General features: G+C 37.6%; 1 protein-coding gene across 2 annotated transcripts in view; it reads right to left on the bottom strand.

Moving 5' to 3' along the window:
- The window catches only part of SLC6A2 (solute carrier family 6 member 2), a 66,387-nt gene that overhangs the window by 18,811 nt on the left and 24,362 nt on the right, over nucleotides 1-23,214 (bottom strand). For both annotated transcript variants that reach the window (XM_056812330.1, XM_056812329.1), the window contains 4 exons: nucleotides 13,152-13,290; nucleotides 6,113-6,247; nucleotides 3,331-3,434; nucleotides 184-308 (listed from right to left, as the gene is read on the bottom strand). In XM_056812330.1, the coding sequence (XP_056668308.1) occupies nucleotides 184-308; nucleotides 3,331-3,434; nucleotides 6,113-6,247; nucleotides 13,152-13,290 (503 nt within the window). The remainder of the gene's footprint in view (nucleotides 1-183; nucleotides 309-3,330; nucleotides 3,435-6,112; nucleotides 6,248-13,151; nucleotides 13,291-23,214) is intronic.

Below are 23,214 nucleotides of genomic sequence, written 5' to 3'. Positions count from 1 at the left end.
TCTGAATCTTTGTATTAAGTTTCTGCATAAGGAATTCTCCATAGCAATGAAATAATAATTATAGATGTCCTTCTCTATGCCTCCCCCATCCCATTTTTTTTGCTTGTTTGTATTTTTACTAAGACTAGAACCAGATTGTAAAGCTTTCATTTTGGAGAGTTGAGGCTGAAAAAGTCTCTCTACCTTCTGTTGCCACATCTTCAATCTTGACCTTGTGTTCATGAGCCATGTAGCCCAATATGGAGAAAATGGCAAACCCAGAGATGAAACTTGTGACACAGTTGATAGTGCTAGTTAGCAGAGCATCCCTGGGGTAAAAGAAAAACAAGCCTGTAAAAACTCACAATGAATGGAAGATGTCATTCATTTACTGAATTCTACTTTTAGCAATTCTTCTATCACCTACCTCTGAACTTATGGGAAACTCAAGAAGTTTGCAATGATGAAGAAAATCACACAAAGCCAACCTGATATGGCTAGCAATTCAGGAATCTACCACTTCCAGTGCCTCCTCAACACATTGAACAGGTTCATTTACTTGCTCTCGTCTATAGGCTTAAAGATACTCAGAATGTAGGATAAGGGACTGGCCTAGAAGGAAATATATGAGGGCCCAAGAAAATCTAGAACCTACTTTGGTGTTGAGGTAACTGCATTTCAATTGCTAGTGCCTCCTATTGGCTCTCCTGTCTGTCAACAGATAGGAGAGCCAATAGGAGACACTAGCAATTGAAATATCTTTGAAAGTACATTCTGTGAATTACCTCTCCCAAAGCCCAATTCAGGCAAAATCTTCTCTAAGAAACCTTCCTTGGACTCCTTGACTGGTCCTGGAGTCATAGAGTTGGATGAACTTGTAGGTCATATAGTCCAGCTTCTATCTGAGAATACTTTCTTTGAAAGCCAAAGAGACTATTGAGCCTTCACTGGAAGATCTCTAATGATGAAGAATTTATTCCTTTCTGAGACATCCTATTTAAAGTAAGTCTAAATTTCAGGAATTTTGTCCTTATCTAAAGCCTGAATTAACTTCCTTGGGGATTCTACCTATTGCTTTTCGTCCTGCCTTCTGGGGCCAAACAAAAGACAAGAGACTCTTTCAACATGGTCGTTCTTCCAATATTTTAAAGCTGTTTTCTTTTTCCCTCCTCAATCTTTTCTAGGCTAAAAATCTCTGATCCCTTCCGAAGTGTTCTTTACATTTCCCAAATGGTCCAATCTTTCACAATTCTGGTCATCCTCTTCTGTACTTGCTTAAATTTATTCATGTCTTTCTCAAAATACAACCATGTACAGCCTAAACACTGTACTCCTAATAGCTCTTTTAATGCAGTCCCTCTTTATATTATTAGCTTTCTTCTTCACTTTCACATCAACTTTTGACATATACTGAGCTCATACACCATTGAAACATTTAGATCTTTTTGCACAGTTGTTGGCTAGTCATGCCTTTCCCATTTTAATTGGGGATAGGGGGAGAACTAAATTTGTCCATCCTGAGAGTCAGTTCAGTATATATCACTTAGAAAGCTAGATAACCATGAAATCATAAAGCCCTGGGTTCAAATTCTACATATTAGCTATGTAAGTGGTTGGGAATGTGCCCATCTTCATTGGTAGAGGCAATTCCTCACCCTGAGCTCCTTATGCTGAAGAAATAACAACTTAATCCTAATTCAGTTGTTCTGTCAAATCCCAAATTTCCCTCATGCTTAGAGACTCTGTTGTGCACTTGGCATATTCTAAGATACTTGTATTATAGCTTCTTGCCTCATTCCCTATGATATCAGAAAACCTTTTCTTCTTTCTTTTATATACAACAGCCCTTCCCCCTACTCCCTGACCAAACATATCAATTTATTTTAGTGATTTCAACTCCTATATCACAGATAAGACTGAAGACATCCAACACGAATACTCTCCTCCTTCATTCTTCAAAACTTCTCAGCTTCATTACCCATTCTCTTGGGTCAGAAAAAAAGAAAGCTCTACTTCTCACTAAGGCCAATTCCTCCTTCTATGCCCTTACCCCCCATTCTTTTCAACCTCCTCTAAGACCTTGTTCCTCAGTCAGCCCTTTTCTTCTCTTACCTCCCATCAGCATCTCCATCTCTATCTAATTATCTGCTTAGAGATAATTAGATACCCATAGGCTAAAACAAAAAAAGCAAGCAAACAAACAAAAAACCTTCTAATTGACATTCTGTTACCAATACTCTTTAATCCTGCCCCTATCTGCTTTCAAAAGGAAAAAAAAAAACTTTCACTATCTTCTCAACCCCTTACAATCTGGCTTTTGCCTTTGTCATGCTTCTGACTACACTCTCTCCCTCACATCCATCAGTGATGTCCTAATTATAAAATCTAATGGGGGCAGCTAGGTAGGATGATGTATAAAGAGCCAGGCCTGAAACAGGGAGGACTGGGGTTAAAATCTATCCTCAGATAGTTCCTAGCTGTGTGACCCTGGTCAAGTCACTTATTTTCAACTGCCTTGCCATTCTTAGAATTGATGCTAAGAGAGAAGGTAAGATCATGTAATCATGGGAAAACATTCTAAATTTAAAAAAGAAGAAAAAAGAGAAGGGAAAGGTTAGAAACTTTCTATTGGCCTCATTTTTTAGTCCTTATCTTCCTTGACTTTCCCACAGCTTTTGTACATTCTTTTATTTTTAAGCCCCTACCTTCCATCTTAGAATTAATACTGTGTATTGGTTCCAAGGCAGAAGAAGGGCTAGGCAGTGGCAGTTAAATGGCTTGTCCAGAGTTACACAACTAAGAAGTGTCTAAGGTCAGATTTGAACTTAGGACCTCCCGTCTCTAGGCCTGGCTCTCAATCCACTGAGCCACCCAGCTTCCCCCTACTTTTGTACATCCTTGACCAGTGTCAAGAGTCAGACTTAGGACATAGGAGAAAGAGGCTTACACTTAGAGTCAGAAAAGACCTGGTTCATGTTTCATCTGTGTACTTTACTAGCTGTATGATATAGCCAACTAATCTAACTTCTGAGATTCAGTTTTGTCCTTTGTAAAATTGTTATACTACTTGTACTACTTACCTCACACTTAATATCAGTTCACTGTTGTTATTATACAGTCTGGACTTTTTCTAGCATATGACTTATGATCTCCACTCTGCCTCTACTCGTATGACACAAAGATTTTTAGGAAGCTAGAGTCCTGGATTATTCCTTTCCTACTGTCTCTCCAACCTGTTTCTATTCTGGAAATGTTCTGAATAAAGGATGAGTTGAACTGAGGAACACCCATATCACCCATCAACTAATCAAAAAGAAAGAAAATGCACTCAATTGCAGCGTGGTTTCTCACCTGTAACAGTTGTTGTCAAACTTGTTGTAACTGGCAAACGCAATTAAAACTCCAAATCCAGCTCCTAATGAGTAGAATATCTGAGTGGCTGCATCAATCCATACCTGCATAGGCAAAACAAAGGCACCAAAAATACTCTTCCTTGCCATATAGGAAAAGGCCACTTAGCTAAAGTAAAATAGAAGAGGATACAACAATATTTCTAATATCTCAAGCAGACATAAGTAGCTATCATACTAGTGCCAAGATCACATCCTCTGTTTTGTGACAAAATGAACCTCATTTCTGTTTTTCCCTCCTTTTCTGCTGACTCGAAGTTCTAAACAGGCATCTCTCTCTTGGTATATGGCATTCCTTTTCCCATCAAGATATTTTTATTTGCTAGAACTCTATTACCAGGGTGAAAAGAGTTTTCATTGTGGGGTTAGAAGACCTGATTTTGAATGTTGAGCCATTACATTTGTTAATAGTGTTACCAAGGACAAGTCCTTTCCCCACTCAGAGCCTTAGTTTCCTCCTCTGTAAAGTGGAACAATTAAACTTGTACTACCTACCTCTCAGAGTTAATAAGTTACTTCATAAACTAGAGAAATTATGGTAACCAATATCATGGTTACCATCACCATGTCCTACTGGACCAGACTGATGGGATGAATTGTGGATGTAATGGGAAGCTCTGCTGATAAAAAAAAAAAATGCATTTGGAGCAATCAAATAGACTTTTTTTTCATCTTCATATTATTCAGCTTTATCTTCATCTTCTTGTTCAGACCAGTCTTTGAACTGATATAGAGAACCCCCCTATTAAATAGGGGCAGCTAGGTGATGCAGTGGATAGAAAACTAGGACTGGAGTCAGGAAGATTCATGTTCCTGAGTTCAAATCCAGCCTCAGACATTTACTAGTTGTATTGTGATCCCAGGCAAGTTGCTTAAACTTGTTTGACTCAGTTTCCCCATCTGTAAAATGAGCTGCAGAAGGAGATGGCAAATTCCTCCAATAAATTGCCACGAAAATCTCAAATGGGATCACAAAGAGTCAGACATGACTGAATGACTGAATATTATCAACAACAGAAGTGTAAAAATTCCTCTACTTTGTAAATCAGTAATTTGTTTCTAATTTGCAGTCTTACTGAATTAATTACCTAAGTACTGAGAGTTTAAGTAACTTGTCTATGGTCTCATAGTATGTGTCAGAAACAGAGCTGGAATCTATTGCTTCTTAACTTAAATGCTTGCCCTCTATCCAAAATGCCTTGCTTCTCAAGTTTCACTGCAGGATTCTTTGGAAGCAAGTAATGAATGAATGAAACCTTCAGAGCAGGGTTTGTCTTAGTCTTCTATTTGCATCTCAGGGCTTAGTATAATGCTTTGCCCATAGTATGCATTGGGGATTCAGCATGGGGATTTCATAGGTTTCTTCAAGACCCTAAGTTGTGAGAGTGGTCCAGCAGGGAAGTTCAGTAAATGTATTTTGTCCCTTTTAAGAGTCTAGTGGAAAGAGCACATAGACCTGTATTGCATTTCTAGTCTTCAGCTCTGTCATGAATGTGCTATAAGATCCTGAACAAGTGATTTCATCTCTTATTGTCTCAGTTCTCTTGCTGCAAGAAAGAGCTAACAATCTTAGTCTTATCTGCCCTACAGTTCAATGAAAAGCAGAAGCAGATAATAGGGGGAAGCTATATAGTATTGTGGATAAAGCATCAGGCCAGATTTAGAGTCTTGAGGACATGGATTCTTGGATTCTTTTTCTTTTTTAATTCTCTCCTACCCCGAGTCCATAGGGAGATACCAGATTTCCTTAGTTGTGCTTAGCCTCCCCTACAGTGACTATTGTCAGGCTCTCTTCCTGGGCAGGATGAGACTCAAAAAGGAGGGCATAATGGTTTTGGTCAGGATTGCAGAAATTAAAAAAAAAAAAAGTAGGGGTTAAGGAATCAGGGGCTGAAGGAATATAGGACATGATACTTAGAGAAAGAGACAGGGATAAAGAAATAGATGACAAGAGTAGAGGGTTGGGATAAGGATATGAAGGAGGGTACAGGACATTACATGGGATGGTGCATGGCTAGTGCCCCCCTATGAGTAAGGACAATGAGGTCTGTGAGTTTGCTCATATCTTTACTCATAATATAATAGAATTTAGGGCTGGAAGATTACTTAATCTAATTACCTAATTTTACAAATGAGTAAAAGAAGTTGGAGAGAAGTGAAATAGTTTAGCTAAGTTCACCCAGGTAATTTAGGAACACATTCAGGATTCAAACCCAGATCTTCTGACTCAAAAATCTAACACTTTTCAATACACTGTGGTGAAAAAATCACATTTAGATTAGAAATATTCACGCCATCATGGCAGAACTAAAGTGAGTAAATAAATCATTTATCTTAAAGCCTTAACTTTATCCATGAGGACACTTAGGTCTAGAAATGGAAAGTCATAGGATCACTGAATCAAGCTTGTTCAAAATCACTCAGGTAGAAAAAGGCAAGGCTGGGATTTGAACCTAGGTTCTTTGACACCAAACTAATCCAAAAAAGAAAGAAAGAAAGAAAGAAAGAAAGAAAGAAAGAAAGAAAGAAAGAAAGAAAGAAAGAAAGAAAGAAAGAAAGAAAGAAAGAAAGAAAGAAAGAAAGAAAGAAAGAAAGAAAGAAAGAAAGAAAGAAAGAAAGAAAGAAAGAAAGAAAGAAAGAAAGAAAGAAAGAAAGAAAGAAAGAAAGAAAGAAAGAAAGAAAGAAAGAAAGAAAGAAAGAAAGAAAGAAAGAAAGACACTGACCGTGGCTTCCTTCAGTCTTCTGAAATCTATGTGCAGGTAGGCAGTGATTCCATTGTATGCACCAGGCAGGGTGATTCCATGAATCAGCAACACGAAAAGTACAAGATAGGGCAAAGTGGCTGTGATCCAAACAACCTAGGGAAGCAAACAGTTTCCAGTATTAAATGACTCAATTGCAGGACAAACTAGAAGTTGCCACCTTCCTGAAGTACTGGGTCACCACTTTATATTGAGTCCTCAACACTTTCTTATTCAATTGTTTCTCCATTCATCTAAGATTTGGGGGAGTATCTTGTAGGAGGGAAAAAATAGGTTCATGAAATCTTACTAAAATATTTAATGTGTAGATCCCAATGCTGCTAAATTTTTGGAGATGATTCCATTCTCTAATTTTGAATTATGAGTGCCTCAAGAGACACTGGAAAGATTCATGATTGGTATGAGTAACTTCAGTAGATAACCAACAGTGAAATCCACTAAAAAGTAATGAAAAATATATCAAGAGTATGTATATACATAAAATCAAATGGGCTAATTATGTAAGGTGAAGGCTACAAAGCACATATTTGGTTCCCTGTGACCTCGATTTTACCTGATGAACCTGTTTGTGCCAGAAAAAAATTAACAGTAAAATAGGTTTTATTGAAATTATAAGAAAATAAAAGTGACTCAAGACAGTCCAGGCACTTAAAAACCCATGTGTTTTGTGCTGGTATACATGAATATCCCCAGTGTTCAGCACAGTGTCAAGACAATAGTAGGTTCTTAATAAATGTTAGTCAACTGACTATTAGAAACCTAAAATAAGGCTTCTTTTTAAAAGAATTCTCTCTTTAGGATTAATGGAAGAACATGGATAAGAATTACTCAAATTTATGAAGATATATGTATTGCCAGTGAAGGTGGATCAAGGATTTATTAAGGTATAGGAGTGTTTAGTGAGTGGGATAGCCTCATAAAATCTTGTATGTATCCATCTGAAATAGTTACAACTTGATCTTGATCTTGTTTCTTGGCATAACAAGGAGCTTTTAAAATATAAATGGATAATCTTATTATCCTCACTAGCTCTTGAATCTTAGATAGCACTTTGTTTTGCATATCCTCAATGCACTTAATCTTGTATTATATATTATTTCTATTTGCATTTGCCTTTGTATCTCCTATTTTATTAAGCTCATATCTTGTAGCTTTCTAGACCTAGTGCTTTATATCAGATACATGTTTGTTGAATTCAAGTCCTCTGACTCCAAAACAGTTCAGAACATCTTCAGGGGGAAAATGGGAATTGTCAAGCTGGAGGGACCATAGAAAGACAGGCATGTTGGTTCACTATTGGTAGAGCTATAGTCCACCTTTTCTAGAAAGGAATTTGGAATTACCCCTAATATCCATACTCTTTAGCCCAATGATACTACTGTTAGGCATACATCTCATGAGGAAATAAAAAAACGGGGGGGGGGGGGGGAATGAGTCTATATACATGAAAACAGTCATAGAAGTACTTTATAAAGGATCAATAGAAACTAGGAACAAAAAAAATGCCCATCTATTGGAAAATGGCTAGCATATTGTGTACAGGAAAATAATGCAATATTACTCTGCCAAAATAAAACAATGAATGTGAAGAACACAAGGAAACTTCAGAAGCCATATGAATTTACGCAAAGTAAGGTAGGAAGAACTAAGAAAATGATACACAGGACCAACAATGTAAATAGAAAGACTAAAGTCAAAGACAAATATATGCATTTACTTAATTACAGGTATCCATATAACTCTAGTACATAAACTTGATTCCAAAGAAGAGATGAGAAAATACACTTTCTCCCATGCCTTACCAAAATGGAAACTGATCGGTGTATCACATAATCATTCTGTCGGGTTTAGTTGGTGTGTTAGCTAGTTTTAGTGAACTGCTTATTTTTTTCTCTCTTTTTATTTTTTTCACTGGATATGGTCATCTGGGGAGGTGAGGAATATATATGAAAATGAAGGTGATAAAAAAAACAAAGATATTGACCCGAATTTATTCTAAATTGATATTTGTTGAATAAGTAAAGTCAAATGACTGGTTGGCAGCTGATAGACTGCCAGATGACCAAATTCAGATGACCAAAATTAGACCCTTAGATACTTGCCAGGAAACAGGCATGGGGAGACTTGTGTATGTAGAGTATGGACCAAAGGACATGATCAAGAGCCTCAGGATCTCAAAGTGAGGTAGGGAGGAAACGAGCCATTAAGATTCCTTTCCTTTTCCTGAAAAAGTGGCATTTTGTCCTCTTATCTGGAAATCCACAACTACATTCAAAAGTAATCATTCAAAGAGGTGCAACTAAAACATTAAAAAAAAAAAAAGGTTCTCAGAACCTCTCCATGGCTGCATGAGATTTAGTTTTGTTGTCTATGATCCTGTGATGATATGTTAAATCCTTGCCACAGATTGTATCAGCCCATTGCAAAGCAGCTTATGTGTGTATATTTCCTGTTCACACTTCTTGTAAATAAAGAACACACAGCTCAGATATTTACCTGTGCTTGCCAATGCCTCTATTTATATGGTCAAGGAAAAGAAGATGGATAAGTCCTAGAACTAGGAGTTTGGGTTCTGTTCCTGGGAATTATGACAAGTTAGAGCCCGAAGTGCAGAAAATCTCAAAGGGCCATTTAGATAATAGAATCACAAAGTCTCAGAGCTGGAAGGGATCAGAAACTCTTCATATTTAGTCAACCTAAAGTTTCCATCCAGTCCAATGGTCTTGAAGGAAACAAAAAGGAACATAAATCAGGAAGTACTGAGAAAGAGAGATGGCATGGGATCATATATTTAAAAACCAAAAGGAACCTTAGGGGTCATCTAATTGAACCCTTTAAATTTTTTTTATATTATAGATTATAGATCTATATAGATATAGATTACAGATCAAGAACTTGAGAATCAAAAAAGGTAGGTGACTTTGCCCAACATTGCACAAGTATTAAGGAGCAGAAAAAAGATTCAAAACTATTCCCTCTGACTGTGGTATAGTGGAAAGAAGTCTAAATTTGATGTCATGAGACATGAATCCAAATATCAGATCTACCACTGATATACTGGGTGACTCTGGGCAAGTCACTTAATTTCTTTCATCCTCAGTTTCCTCATCTGAAAAATGAGGAAGTTAGGCTACATGATTTCTAAAGTTCCTTTAAGATTCTAAATCTATGATCCTAAAATTCCTTTCCCTTGAGCCCTTGAGCTAACAATCCTGACCTTCAAGAGACAGTGAAGTTTGTATGCTTCATCAGTCTTACAACCTCATTCATTCAGACCCCATATATTCATAATTTGTGGTCATTTGATTGGGACTATTGGTAATTTTTAGCCAGAGATAGAAGGGATGGTGTGTTTATTTCACTTAGAAAGTTTTTAACAAACATATTGTCTCCAAATCAATACTACTAAGTAAAAGTCTAATTAATCTGGAGCCATAGTTGATAGAGTGGTGATCTTGGAGTTAGGAAGGACTTGATTGAATCCTGCCTCAGACACTTGTTAGCTGTGTTAATTGGGCATGCCATTAATCTCCCTCAATATCAATTTCCTCATCTGTAAAAGGGGAGTGATAATAGCACTCAACTCAGTGTTGTTGTGAGGGTCAAATGAAATAACATTTATAAAGTGCTTTTCAAACCTTAAAGCACTATATAAATGCAAGATATTATTTGTTAAGTATTCCAGAACTTCCATTTAATAACACTAGAAATTCCTCAAAGACAGGTTAGTACTCAAATGAAAGAATTTATGTTAGAAGTTTGTTGAAGTTACTATTTGTATCTAAAGTAATAAAACTGCATTTTAAAGGTACTATATTAAAAAATTTCACAAGCACTTATTAAGCATTCCTTATTTCCAGAAACTGTGTTTGATTGTGGGGATACAAAATTGAGAGACCCTGCCCTCAATGAGTTTACTTTTATTGAAGTGGGTCATGGTGGAATACAACTTTGTTCATAGTATAAGCAAGATTGAAATTGGATTAATAGAAAATGACTGTGGGATACTAACAACTGAGAGAACCAGGAAAGGCCTCTTGAAGTCTGATCCTTGAAAAGGATATTAAGGGTCCCAAGACATACAGGTGAGGAAGAAAAGTATTCCAAGAAGGAGGGGTTAGCATGTACAAATGTACAAAGGCAGGAGACAGAATCTTATGGAAGGGGAGCATTAAAGGAAGCCAGTTTAAAAGAGAGACTGAAGCCAGAATATAGAGGAGTTTAAGTACCAAAGAGTTTGTCTGAATGCACGAGGTCTGACTTTCTTTATTCCCATAATAGTGAGTTTGTTGGATGGACACTAACCCACCTTGCCACTGGAGTGCCTAGGTATTGCTCCAGAAAATGATAAACACTATGTCAGTAAACTTGATTTCCAAGGGACATTATCATGATTTGGACTCTATCAGAGGAATTCATCCTGGTTGTTTACTGATGGAAGAAATCTGATAAGTTGTAGTAGCTCCCATTTCATTTCCCCCCATATTTGCCTCCTTCTCCAAGTCCCTTTTTTGGGCTAGCCTTTGCCCTGGGATTTAGTACCATGGAAAATTTTCCAATAGATTCCTGGCACTGATGGAATGGATTCTAACAAGTAACAAAAGAGCCTGAGAGTAAAATGTAGTCTCCATCCCAAGTCCCTCTTGCCTCCTGAAAGCATCCTTTTCCCAGTAAATGTTTATCCAAATCTCCCTCTCTGCTTCTGCTCCTGCTTGTTTGAGCCACAATAAGGATCACAGGTGAATGAGATCATACCACTTTCTAAATAGCTATGGGCTCAAATAGCATGCCCAAAATATGGGTTCAAGCCCAAACTGGAAGTATAAGCATTTACAATCCATTTCTGAGCCTTGGCATTGAGGCCAGGGCAATCTGCTAATGGAATTACTTTGTTCCTCTCAGGATGCCTCTCCACAATAAATGAAAAAATATGTTCATTTTTCCATATGATGGTTTGCAATGATAATTGGAGACTGATATGGAGGAAAGCTGTGTGTCCAGTTGTACAAAGTCCCTCTCCCATTACCTTTGAGTCTGTTCTGAATAGCTAGTGCTGCTGACACACTTAGACATCTTCCTGAATCTATTGCAGCTCCTGTAGTATCAGAGAGCTAAGAAGGAGAGTTATTGCTGGGGGCTCTCTTTTGATACTTGAGGCCATTTTAAAAGGAGAGTTATGCTCACACTTCCCAGGAATTCTTTTGGCCATAGGCATAATCATTAATGGGATTTTATTGCTTTCATAAGAAAAGTAATTAAGAGATCATTTCCCCCAAGAGCCTTTTCCCATTGTTCACTTGAAAAAAAAAGAAATTCAGTAGGATTAAAAGATTGTTTAGTGGAAAATTCTATTTGAATAGGAATATTTGGTGACTCCTATTCCCTACCCCACTCTCAGAATTCATTTCTTAATAGTAAAGTAAGTTTATTTGTGTCAAAAGAAGCATTCTAAACTTTGCTTTGGAATACTTCCTCCTTTCAGACACTCCTCCCCATCCTTCTTGACAAATGACATACTCCCCTATTCCTTTACCCTCAGCCCACACACTCTTATAAAAGAATGAATGCTGTAATCATAATATTGGCAAGAAAGACTCAGTCTCAGAGATCCTTTTTTTCCAACTCCTACACAAATCGCAATCCCCTCTACAACATTCCCAATGAATAGATTATTCTGACTTAAAGACCTCCAATGATAGGAATTCATCATTTGCCCAGGGAGCCCATTCTACTCTGGACCAGCTTAGGAAGGGCATGCACCTTCATAGAGTAGAACCAGACCTCTATGAGTGTCTCCTGCATAAGCTCCTGATCTGTTCTTTCCAAAACTAATCGGGCAAATCAATGCCCAGCAATGTGCTTGTAAACCTATGCTTCACAAGGATAGTAGGAGAGACAGGCAGCGGGGAAAGGGCAAGAGTTCTCTGAGAGGTAATTTGCTCCAACATGGTTTATATTTTCAAAAAGTAGCTTGTAGCTCTAGTGGAAAATGTTATTGTTTCAGAGCCATCCTGCAGTCATGTTCCATATAGTCCAAATGAGTAATGATGAGGGGGTACATTTTGAATCAGACTAAAATGTTCTCAATCATGAGATCTTAGAGATGTGGTCACATGCCATATTTTTGTGTGTTGCATCACGATTCCATGTCCACTGATTGTCTGCTTCTTACAACCTCTGACACAAACATGTGGAAGGATCTGGAGTCAGGAAGAGGAGTTCAAATCTTGCCTCATATATTTACTGGTTTTATCATTCTGATCAAATACTTTAACCTTTATTACCTTCAATATCCTCATATGTGAAATGCCAGTCATATTATTATTATATTATATTTTATTATTACATATGTATTATATGAATAGGAAAAGGCTAAGAAGGTAATATCAAGGATATAGCTATCCATAACCTTATGGCACAGTTGGTATATATATATATATATATATATATATATATATATATATATATATACTGTGCCTAAGATGCAAGCAACGTGTGCTATGTAGCCCAAAGAAGAACATCTTCCCCAAAGAGACACAAAACAAAGGAGAACTAATAAATAAGAAAAGACAGCTAGGTAACATGCTAGAGCTATACTGATTCACTACAAAATAGTTTTGCCTGGTCCCTCATTTTCTTGCTCCCTTTCATTTCAAAACACACATTTCAATTTCCATAATATAATAGTTGGGCTTAAATATCATCCCAAAGAGATAGGCTCTCTATATAGGCAGCCTCAGAGCAGAAGAGAGATCAGTTCCCTTCTTTGAGTAACTGGCAATAGTGACTGCCTTACCAGTTCGTTCATGCTACCACTCCTAGGAGCCTCTCCCAGAGACTGAGAATTCTGAAAGGAGACATGGAGTCATTCTATCTTAAAATATTCTTTAGAATAAGAAAGGCCACCATTAACTGAGGAAGAATCACAACATACAATGGACTAGATAATTTCAAAGGCAACTTCCAGTTCTAGATTTTTTCTATTAGTAGAGATTATTACCTTTCCAGATGTCTTCACTCCTTTCCATAAGCTGAAAAAGAGGATGACGACAACAACCATCAGGCACAGAGAGAGCTGCCACTGGGGCATACCAATGTCATGGATTCCATTGCTTTCATGAAGGTGGAGCACACCACGCCTGGTCAGGTGAGAGGGGAGAGTAGCAGAAGATACAATCAACACCTTGCATTATAAGACATGGAGTGGGTGCTTGATACAATGATTTCAAAGGATTTCCTCCTTTTTCTACTAAAGTGGCCAGCAATAATAGTTCTAAATCTTTCCTAGGGGAGGAGCTGTCTTCTTTATCACTGCTTCTTCACCAGCCATTAATTCATGAACTATAACATTGGTCAGGTAAAGGCAGAATTGAATTGCAGAAATGGTGCTGACTCTGAAGTCTATAAGATCTGGGTTCAAATCTTGACTTTTCTAATCTTCCGTTTTTTTCATCTTTAAAATAGGGGCTTGGGGGTGAATCCTGATAGCCTTTTCAACCATATATTTATGACCCTATGCCCTATATATGGCAAATGTTTGCAGGTCTATAAGACTTGTTTTTGCTATGGTACCTATTAATGTTTTAAAAATGACAATATGTTTTTACCCATCTCCCATTTTTCTCTTTCTCACAGAACAGAACCCATCTCTCTCTTTTTTTTTTCTGGTCTCTATGTCCATGCTGAGGGAGGTAGAGACCTATCTCTCTCAGTAAAGAATTTGGATATGTTATCTTGTCATATTATTATCTTGGTTGAGAGACACTGCTCTAGATTGATGGTATCAAATGAATAGAAATGGGCACTACTAATCCTTATATAAGAATCCCTGAAGACTACAAATGACTTGGTTTTAAAATATAATACCAGGGAGGCAGCTGAGCAGCTCAGTGGATTGAGAGTCAAGCCTATAGACCAGAGGTTCTAAGTTCAAATGTAGTCTCAGATACTTCCTAGGTGTGTGACCCTGGTCAAGTCACTTAACCCCCATTGCCTCACCCTTAATACTCTTATGGCTTAAAACCAATATATTACTGATTCTAAGGTGGAAGGTAAGATTTTTAAAAATTGTATATGTAATATAAATAATATTTGAGATAAAAATAAAATAGAGAATGGATGGTGTTTGTGTATATATAAAAGCACCATCTATTCTCTATTTTATTTTTATTATCTCAAATATTACCCAGAGACATTCTAATCTATTTCAGCTGCACTTAGGAGTATTAGGGGGCCACATGTTTGACACCTCAGGTCTACATCCCTGGAATTAGATCTTGAAGGGTTCTTAGAAATCATCAAATTTGGCTCCTTCACTTTACAAAAGAGTAAACTAAAGACCAAGCAGGTTAAGTGACTTAAGTGCCAGAGGTCACAAAGGTAGCAAGTAGCAGAACCAGATAGAATTTAAACTCAGCTCTCTTTATTCTGTGATGAGAAATCTCCCTAGTCCATGTTGTTGTTTTTTTTAATAACACTGGGTCCCCTTCCAGAACTATAGCTTGGATAACACACATACCTCCCCTCACTCTTCAATAAACTATGTATTTTATTGGAAATTTCACTGTTCCAGAGTTTGTCTTTATTTTCCTGGCAAAGGAGAGTTAACTTCCTGCTTCTGAAGGGAAAATCTCAGTGACCCATTAAAAAAAGAGAATTAGGCTCATAAAATATTTTTGGATGTCTAATCTGTCCACAAAAACCAGAGCCAGATGGATTTCCTTGATAGAAACAGCATGGCAAAGAGAATGGGGATTTATATTATACTCATGGGAAAAAATGTACCCCAAGTTTGGATTCTTGCTTTGCTAAGTTAGTCACTCAGAGTTTGCTGCTTAAACAAATGGAAGGGCTTCTCTGCTGCTGCTATTGCTGTTTCTGAGGTTTAATGGCAGTTGCAGATTCCATGCTGCCCATAGCTGACCCATCCAAATAAACTGTGAGAGTGCCCAGGGAGTTCCGCAACCTTGTCTCAGATCACTTCCCTCCTGGTACTTGATGATCTATGTCTCTTCTCTCTCTTCTAAATACACCCTATTCTTTCCTGATCTTACACCCAGGATCCATCCTACCACTATAGCCCTAATTTAGGGCTGTGGGACCACTGTAGGACCAAGGAGGGAAATGAGTATTGGGATTTCCAGGGAAAAGAATAGTGACAAGTGTGGTATAGTGGAAAGAATGTTAGAGTGGGGGCCAAAAGACCTATTCTCAAGTGTTGACTCAATTTTCGCTAGGTGTGTGGCCTTGGAAAAATTATGCTACCTTTTAAAACTCAAGTTCCTCATCTATAAAATAGGAGAATAATCATTATAGTGCCAATCTCACAAGTTTATTGTGAGGCAAACCTTTTAAAGTGTTATAGAAATAGGAGATTGGCGCATGCTATTTCCTGTGTTGGGAACATCATAACACACCCCCACCTCCACTTTTGCCTCTTTAATTGCTACCTTTATTTAAGACCTTACACTAGCTTTGGAAACAGAGGACCTGGATTAAGATCCTTCCTTTGTCTCTGTTGTTGTCTTTTCCTCCAAGTCTGAACTAACTTATGTATGAGGTCTCCAAGGATAGAGATTGTTGTTTCAAGGGGTATGCTGGTAAATGTTTAATAAAAGGCCTCTGAAAACTCATGCCATACTTTTAAGTTAATGTACATTATCAATATTTTCCCCCAATCACTTTCTTCAGTCTAGAATAGGGTGCAGAACCTGTCTTGACAGTTTCCTATGTAGAAAAATGTTCGCATTGAAAATTTAACTATCAGCTATCAAGAAGTGGTTCAAACTATCTTCAGCAAACTCCTGGTTATATTTCAGCATTGTTTATCTCACTTAGAACTTTGCACATTTCAGGATCCATCTGTGTGTGTGTGTGTGTGTGTGTGTGTGTGTGTGTGTGTGTGTTATATTTAGCCCCCATAAAATAGGGTGAAGTAAAATTTTTGTCTTATGTCCTACATACATACATACTACATATGGTGTGTAGTGTCAATGTGCATGACTGAATGCTACTTTTGTGTGAATGGATTTTAAGTGAGTGGGAGTAAATAGGTATGAATGGATTTTGTAACAATTGATTGCCTGGCATTTTTTTCTATGTGAGCACTGAATTAGATTAGCAGATCACTGGTAAAATTTGATCATTACAATTATAGAAACAACTTGGTCTACAATAAATTGAACTGACATGCATTTAGAGAATGGGTATTTGCCCAGGTTGACCAGATGGCCAAAAATGCCATCATCACTACAAAAGACATAAAGTTCTTTAATTGTTTTCAGTAACTGGAGATCTGAATATGTTTTGCTTAGAAACAAAAGGCCGAAGCAACAAAGGTTTGACACAAGTAACTCAAGATTATTTGAATCTTCTAATAAATGCCCTGGAAACTAATGATATTCAGATATGCCTAAGGTGTCCTAGACTTACAAGCCAGAAAACCTCAGCGTCCTGCTCAGCATTTAACAAAAAGGAAAATGTCAGTTCTTAATCTTCACCAGAGGCAGGCACAGACTAAAAATTATCACCAGGAGAATAAAGAGCCAAAGTACCTTTTTAGAGTCAAGCTTACTGGAATGGCCAAAATCTCTCTCAGCAGCAGCTCTGGTTTGGCCTCAGACCCAAGGCTTGGGGGAAAGAATAGTGGTTTTGTTCTCAATACTTTCAATTCCTAGGTTTAAATGAATACAAGATGGCAACAAAAACCAGCCAGGAGGCAAGAAGAAGAAGAAAAAAGATCTAATCTTGCCAGGGTGAGTTAGCATGTCTGAATGTTGAATCCTCAGATTGGATATCATGTAATTACTTTAATGCCAGAGAGTTTCTAAGCAGTGCACTTTCCATTTTCAAAAATATAGTAAATGTATGGCTTTCTTTGGTTAAATTGTAGACATGTCAGAAGAACTGGAGGGACAGGCTAAAAGAAAGAATAATGGTTCCCCTTTATCTGCCCTGACCACACATCCAGAAAAGCCTTCTTCCTACCCTAATTGTAGGCCTTTAAATTGTTAGAGGCCTGGATAACCACAGTAGGATAAGAATAAGAGAGGAAGGGGAAGGAAGGAGCATGACCAGAGAATGCTGATATACAGGATACAGTGATGGAGTTAGCTTGGAAAGAGCTAGTTTCTGCTTCAGCTATGTGTTATCTATGTCACCCTGGAGAAGTCATTTCACCTCCTTATAACTCAGTTCTCTCATTTCTAAAAGAAGGAGATTTGAATGTGAAGATTGAGATCTGTTCCAGATCCAAATCTATGATTTGCCAGTAGATTGGTCTTACAAGGGAAGAAAGGTGCATTTATAGCATTATGCTAGGTGTTTTTATAAATATTCCTTCATTTGATCCTCATAACAGCTCTAGGAAGGAGTTATTTTTTAGCTGAGGAAACTGAGTCAAACAGGGATAAAGAGACTTGCTCTGATTCACTACAGTTACTAAATATCTGAGGCTGGATTTGAAATCAGGTCTCACTCACTCCAAGACTACTACTACTCTATCCACTGTGCTACCAACTGCCTTATATAGGTCTTATCACCTTTTGAACCTCAAGTTCCTCATCTATAAAATGGGAATAATAATATTCTTACTCAACACCCAACAGAACATTGCTCTGGTTCCAACTTGGCTGCTACCTTGATTTGTAACCAAAGGAACATCCCCTATCTAATCTTGTACTCATCTAATCTTTTACTCATTTTTATCCTCTATTAGCATGGTATAGAGGACAGAGTACTAGCCTCCGAGTCAGAAGATTCAGTCTACAATGCCAAATCTAACATATACTAGCTATGTGAAATTGTATATGTCACTTTTATTTTTAAAGCTATAGTCAATTTAATTTAACCCAACAGATTAATTAATTAATCAGTTAATTGCCTTGTATGCAAGGCACTATATATTGGAATTGTCATTCTGTGTCTTTTCAGTTGTGTCAGATACGTTGTGATCCGATTTGGGTTTTCTTGGCAAAGATACTGGAGTGGTTCACCATTTCCTTCTCCAATTCATTTTATAGATGAGGAAACTAAGATAAATAGAGTTAAGCAATTTGACCAGGTTGCATAGCTAATAAGTGTCTGAAGTCAGATTTGAATTCAGGAGGAAGAATCTTTCTGACTCCAGGCAGTATTTTCTATCCAGTACACCACCTAACTGCTCAACATTGGGTATACAAAGATAAAAAGGAAAAAAAAAACTTTCCTTCACCCCAAGGGATTTACTTTTGGGAGGGTGTGCATCAGCACAAAGTATAAAGTTAGACAGATAAGGGAGTAAAATTCATGATAATTTGAAAAGAGAGAGAGAGAGAGAGAGAGAGAGAGAGAGAGAGAGAGAGAGAGAGAGAGAGAGAGAGAGAGAGAGAGAGGAGAGAGAGAGAGAAGGGCATCTGTCTATGGATATGGGAATAAGTATAAGTTTATGTCTATATGAATCGGTCTGTTTGTGAATGCCTTTATATCTAGTACATGCATACAAAGGAAGTGGTATTTGAATTCATCATCCTCCCTGGGATTAACCCTGAAGGAAACCATGAGTTCTTAAATGGTTTAAGCCAAATCCCATTTAAAGAACAGGGAGTAAGGATCAGTTAGTTCTAATGCAAAAGGTTGGAAGATGGAGTATCTAACTTGGGGAAAAGCTAAGAGGCCATTTTGGCTAAATCATGGAATATGTGACAGGAAATAATGTGAGCTAAGTATTAGACTGAGGTGTTAATGGATTATCCTAGAATGTTCTGTTAATTGTTATAAGGGTGTGAGCTATTGTCCATTATAAAAAGATAATACTGCATCCCTCTTCTATCTAATAGAATCCAGCCACCAATCCTGACTTTTTCTAACAGAACGTGAATACAAAAACTTTGGCACACAGGGTGTGGTGCAGTGGAGTGAGTTAGAAATCTAGGATTCTTCTCTTTTGGATCATTGATTTAGTCTGGAAATAATGACACCCATAAAAGAGAATGTCCTGTCTTGCCCGGGACTTGTCTAAGATCACTTAGGTATTAAATAGAGCTATGCTTGAAATTAAGAACTTGAGACTGCAGATCCAAGGCTCTCCTCTTTCTATCATACTTCATTACATATCTGCTGCCCTGGAGAAAATGACTTGTAAAAGTATAAATCCTCTGAGTTTGCATTTTAATGAACCCTCTCTCCAGTAGAGATGTAGAATACTCTTGGTGACTAGAAAGGACAGATGCTAAAAAGAACTCCCTCCTCTAGCTGAGCTGCCCTTTTATGCCATGTTGGGGTCTGAGGCTACTCTCAATGCTTTCTTCTCTATTGTTCTTTAAACTAGCTGGGGAAAACAGATGTGATCAAGGATCTGAGAGATTCCTGCCTTAGGGTACCCTCCAGAGAACCTAAGCCTTTCTCCTTAATATGAAAAGGAGTTTTATGTCTCATCTTTGTGTTGTGGAAACTCACAGATGCCCAAGCAATTTCCTAGAGCTGGGTACTTGGCTGCCCTATTTTCTACTCCTTGAAACTCAGTCAAGTGTCAAAGTTTCTATCTCCTTTGTGATGCATAAACTATAAAGCTTCTGCCTCTATGTGCCTGAATTCTAGAACAATGGAAATAGTGGTGTGTAAATGGTTCATAAGATCATAGATGTAGACTTACATAAGGAACCTTGGAGGCCATCTGGACCCACCCTTCATATTACAGATGAAGAAAATGGGGCTCAGAATTGTTAAGCAACCAGTTCAAAGTCATATTTAAAAATAGGTGAAATTTGGACTCAGGTCTTCTGATTCCAAATCCAACACACATTTTATTGCTCCCTATAGTTACTTCCTTGTCCTATGTTATTCTATTGATTCTTCACCTTCTAATCCTCCTTCTCACCTGCTCACATTGTCATCATCATCTCCTAAAGCTAGCCTCAACCGACCATTATGGCTGATTCAGAATACAATAGAGAGGCAAGTTGGTTTCATAGATTTTGAACTAGAAGGAATATCAGTAATTATCTAGCTAGATTTCCTCATTTTATATCTGGGGAAAATCAGTCACAGAAATGTTAAGTGACTTGGCTGAAATCATACATTCATACATGTTGTTTTGGAAAGAACACAAGACTGGGGAAGAGGAGAACTAGCTCCTGGTCCTGAATTCAGGTATGTCCTTGGGTTCTTTACCTTTCTGGACCTGAAGATTACAATAGGTAAAAAAAAAAAGATAAGTAAATAAAAGGTAATTTGAAGACAAAAAAAAAGCATCAACAGATAACTAATGGGATCAAAAAATACTTAAGAGTAGGAAGCATTCAATTCATTATCCTTATATTCTTAGGGCCAAGCTAAGTACACATGGCACATATTAATTACTTAATAAATGCTTCTTGGTGGATTGATTGATTGATGTAGGGAAATGCATTTAAGTTGAACCTTGAAGGAACTAAGGAATGTAAAATGAGGAAGAGGAGATTTTGTGTGTGTGTGTGTGTGTGTGTGTGTGTGTGTGTGTGTATGTGTGTGTGCGAGCGCGCGCGTGCAGGGTGAGGTAGGAATTTGTGAAGTTCAGAGGTTTTTCGAATCAATCTTTAAATTTCCTTCTAACTCTGAATGTTTAAATGTCTATAGTTGTTTATTTCATTCAAGTAACAGATGGAACCACTTCCCTATGAAATCACAAAGAACTGATTCAGAATAAAAGCCCACAGGAGAACTATGAATGTGGCAGAGAATGGCCTCATCCCATTGGCCAATGGACCGTAATATGAATTAGAGACCTTGCATGGAATGAATCTTTTATTTCTGCCTTGATACTTCAAAGATCCCAGGTTAAAACTGCAATACCCTCCATTTTTGCCAATGAAAGCCCCTCTCTCCTCTATACCTCAGGAAACTATTTTATAAATTGTCATAGCCAAAAAAAATTAATCATCTCATGAATGATATTTTGGTGCCTTTGAAGTTGGGTATTCAGACCATAACATCATAGATCCAGAAATAGAAGGAAGCTCAAAAGACATCTAGTTTAATTTTTTCATTTTACATATGGAAAAACTAGAGCCTTAAGTAACTTATCCAAGGTCATTATAGGTAGTAAGAGGCAGACATAGGATGTGAACATAGGTCTCACTCCAGTCAGTGCTCTTTTCCACAGTCCTTCTAGTGCTTTAATGGCAAATATAATATTTATCACAGGGGCAATATTGAATTTTTTTAGCTTGACAAGGCTCACAAGAACTTGAGATGCAATGACATAGCCTTCAAGAGGCTAGATTCCTCTACATGTCAAGGTGGGAACCTAGTATCAGGTGTATCAGAGAAGGGCTCCATGGGATTTTAGAGCTGATATAGTGTGATGAATTCTATGAGCCTACCTAAGGGGTTAGATAAGTATGTGAGAGTTGGAACTCATGTTCATTCAAACCAGATCATTACATGTCTACACAAAATGTCCAGTGAAGTAATCAAATAGGGTATAATGAAGATACTGGGTAACAGTTAAAAAGAAAACCTAAGAGGAGGGGGGAAAAAAGACCAACAGCTCAAGGAAAAGTATACTTCCAAATGCTCCAGAAGTAGTAAATCTGTTTGGGGGGACGGAGACTAGAAGAGATTTTCTTTTCTCTTACTTCTGGATTATCCAGAAAAGGTCCCAAATCATTGTGACTCATGTGTGTTGGTTGCAGAGCTAAAAAATGGAAGGAGTCAATGACAAGCCAACCCCTAAAACCTCATCCATTTGGATATATTCAGAAATGATAGAAACAATTCTTTTTGAGTGAAAAGTCCCAGAAAATTTCTTCCTTGGGGATTCTCAGTGTTTTAATTGTAAGGAATAAAAACAACTTAAATTATGAGAATGTTGGAGGGTTTTGGGGAGAATGAGATGGAGAAAATAGGATTTCACTACATGAAGTTCATAGTCTCCATTAAGAGAATATGAAGAAAATGAAAAAAAAAATCCACAAGAGTTTTATGAGAGACTAGGAATTGAAACCAGCGGGTATGGAGTAAGCCCTCTCCCCTCCATATTAAATTATTTTCAATGAATCAATTCCTGTTTGCAATTTAGTGATCAGGTAGTATTAGAAAACTAAATGTACCTTCAGGCAGAGTACTTGGGTCAGTTTTGCTACTTTTATGTTAAGTGATTTTAATATGGTAGGAGGGAAAGAAATGAAATCTTAGATTTAGAATTGGAAAGAAGCTTTAAGGCAGGGGTCCCCAAACTCTAGGCTAAAATGCAGCCCCCTGAGGTCATTTATCCAGCGTCCACCACACTCCTGGAAGGGGCACCTCTTTCATTGGTGGTCAGTGAGAGAAGCACTGTATGTGGCGGAGCTGCAAAGCTCAGCATTGCTCAAGTACAGTACTACTTCCAGTGACATAATCCTTTGCATAGTGCTTTGTTCTGAGAGTAACTGTATGAGAACTAGGCACCGTGCAAAGGATTATGTGGCTGCACAATGGAAGACATCTGCACTGTGTATACTGCTGCCCAGTATAGTGGTGGTAGTGATAGGCCTGTGCAAACTGTGAGGCCCATCACAGCCAGCAATGCAGCCTCTCCTATCCCAGACAGCTGTATACAGATTTGTTCATAGTTTGGGGGGGGTTGTTTTTTTTTAATAGTCCGGCCCTCCAACAATCTGAGGGACAGTGAACTGGCCCTCTGTGTAAAAAGTTTGGGGACCCCTGCTAAGGTCATCTAATCAAACCTTTCCTTTTTACAGATGAAGAAACTGAGGCCTAGAAAGGGGAAGTTGTATACCCACAGTCATAAAGATAGTAAGTACAGGGTTTACTTAAAAATAAAATCCAGGTTCCTCATCTTCAAATTGAACACCATTCCCATCATCAGGATAAAATTCATTCTTAAATTGACAAATTAAAAAAACAAACCACAAATGGGATTCAAGAAATTACTGATTTCTTTAGTGTATTTTCAACTTGGAGGATCAGCACTTTCTGACCTTTATGTTTACAATATATTTCTGTGTAATGGGGATTTATTGTGCCTGGTACTTTTAAATCATTTTATTTAAGATAAAATTTAATCATCAATTTAAGATATTTATTCAATTTAGCATATACCTATG

Source organism: Monodelphis domestica, chromosome 1 (genome assembly GCF_027887165.1).
Source record: "Monodelphis domestica isolate mMonDom1 chromosome 1, mMonDom1.pri, whole genome shotgun sequence".
In the NCBI taxonomy this organism is placed as follows: Eukaryota; Metazoa; Chordata; class Mammalia; order Didelphimorphia; family Didelphidae; genus Monodelphis; species Monodelphis domestica.
This window is presented reverse-complemented; position numbering and strand designations above follow the sequence as displayed.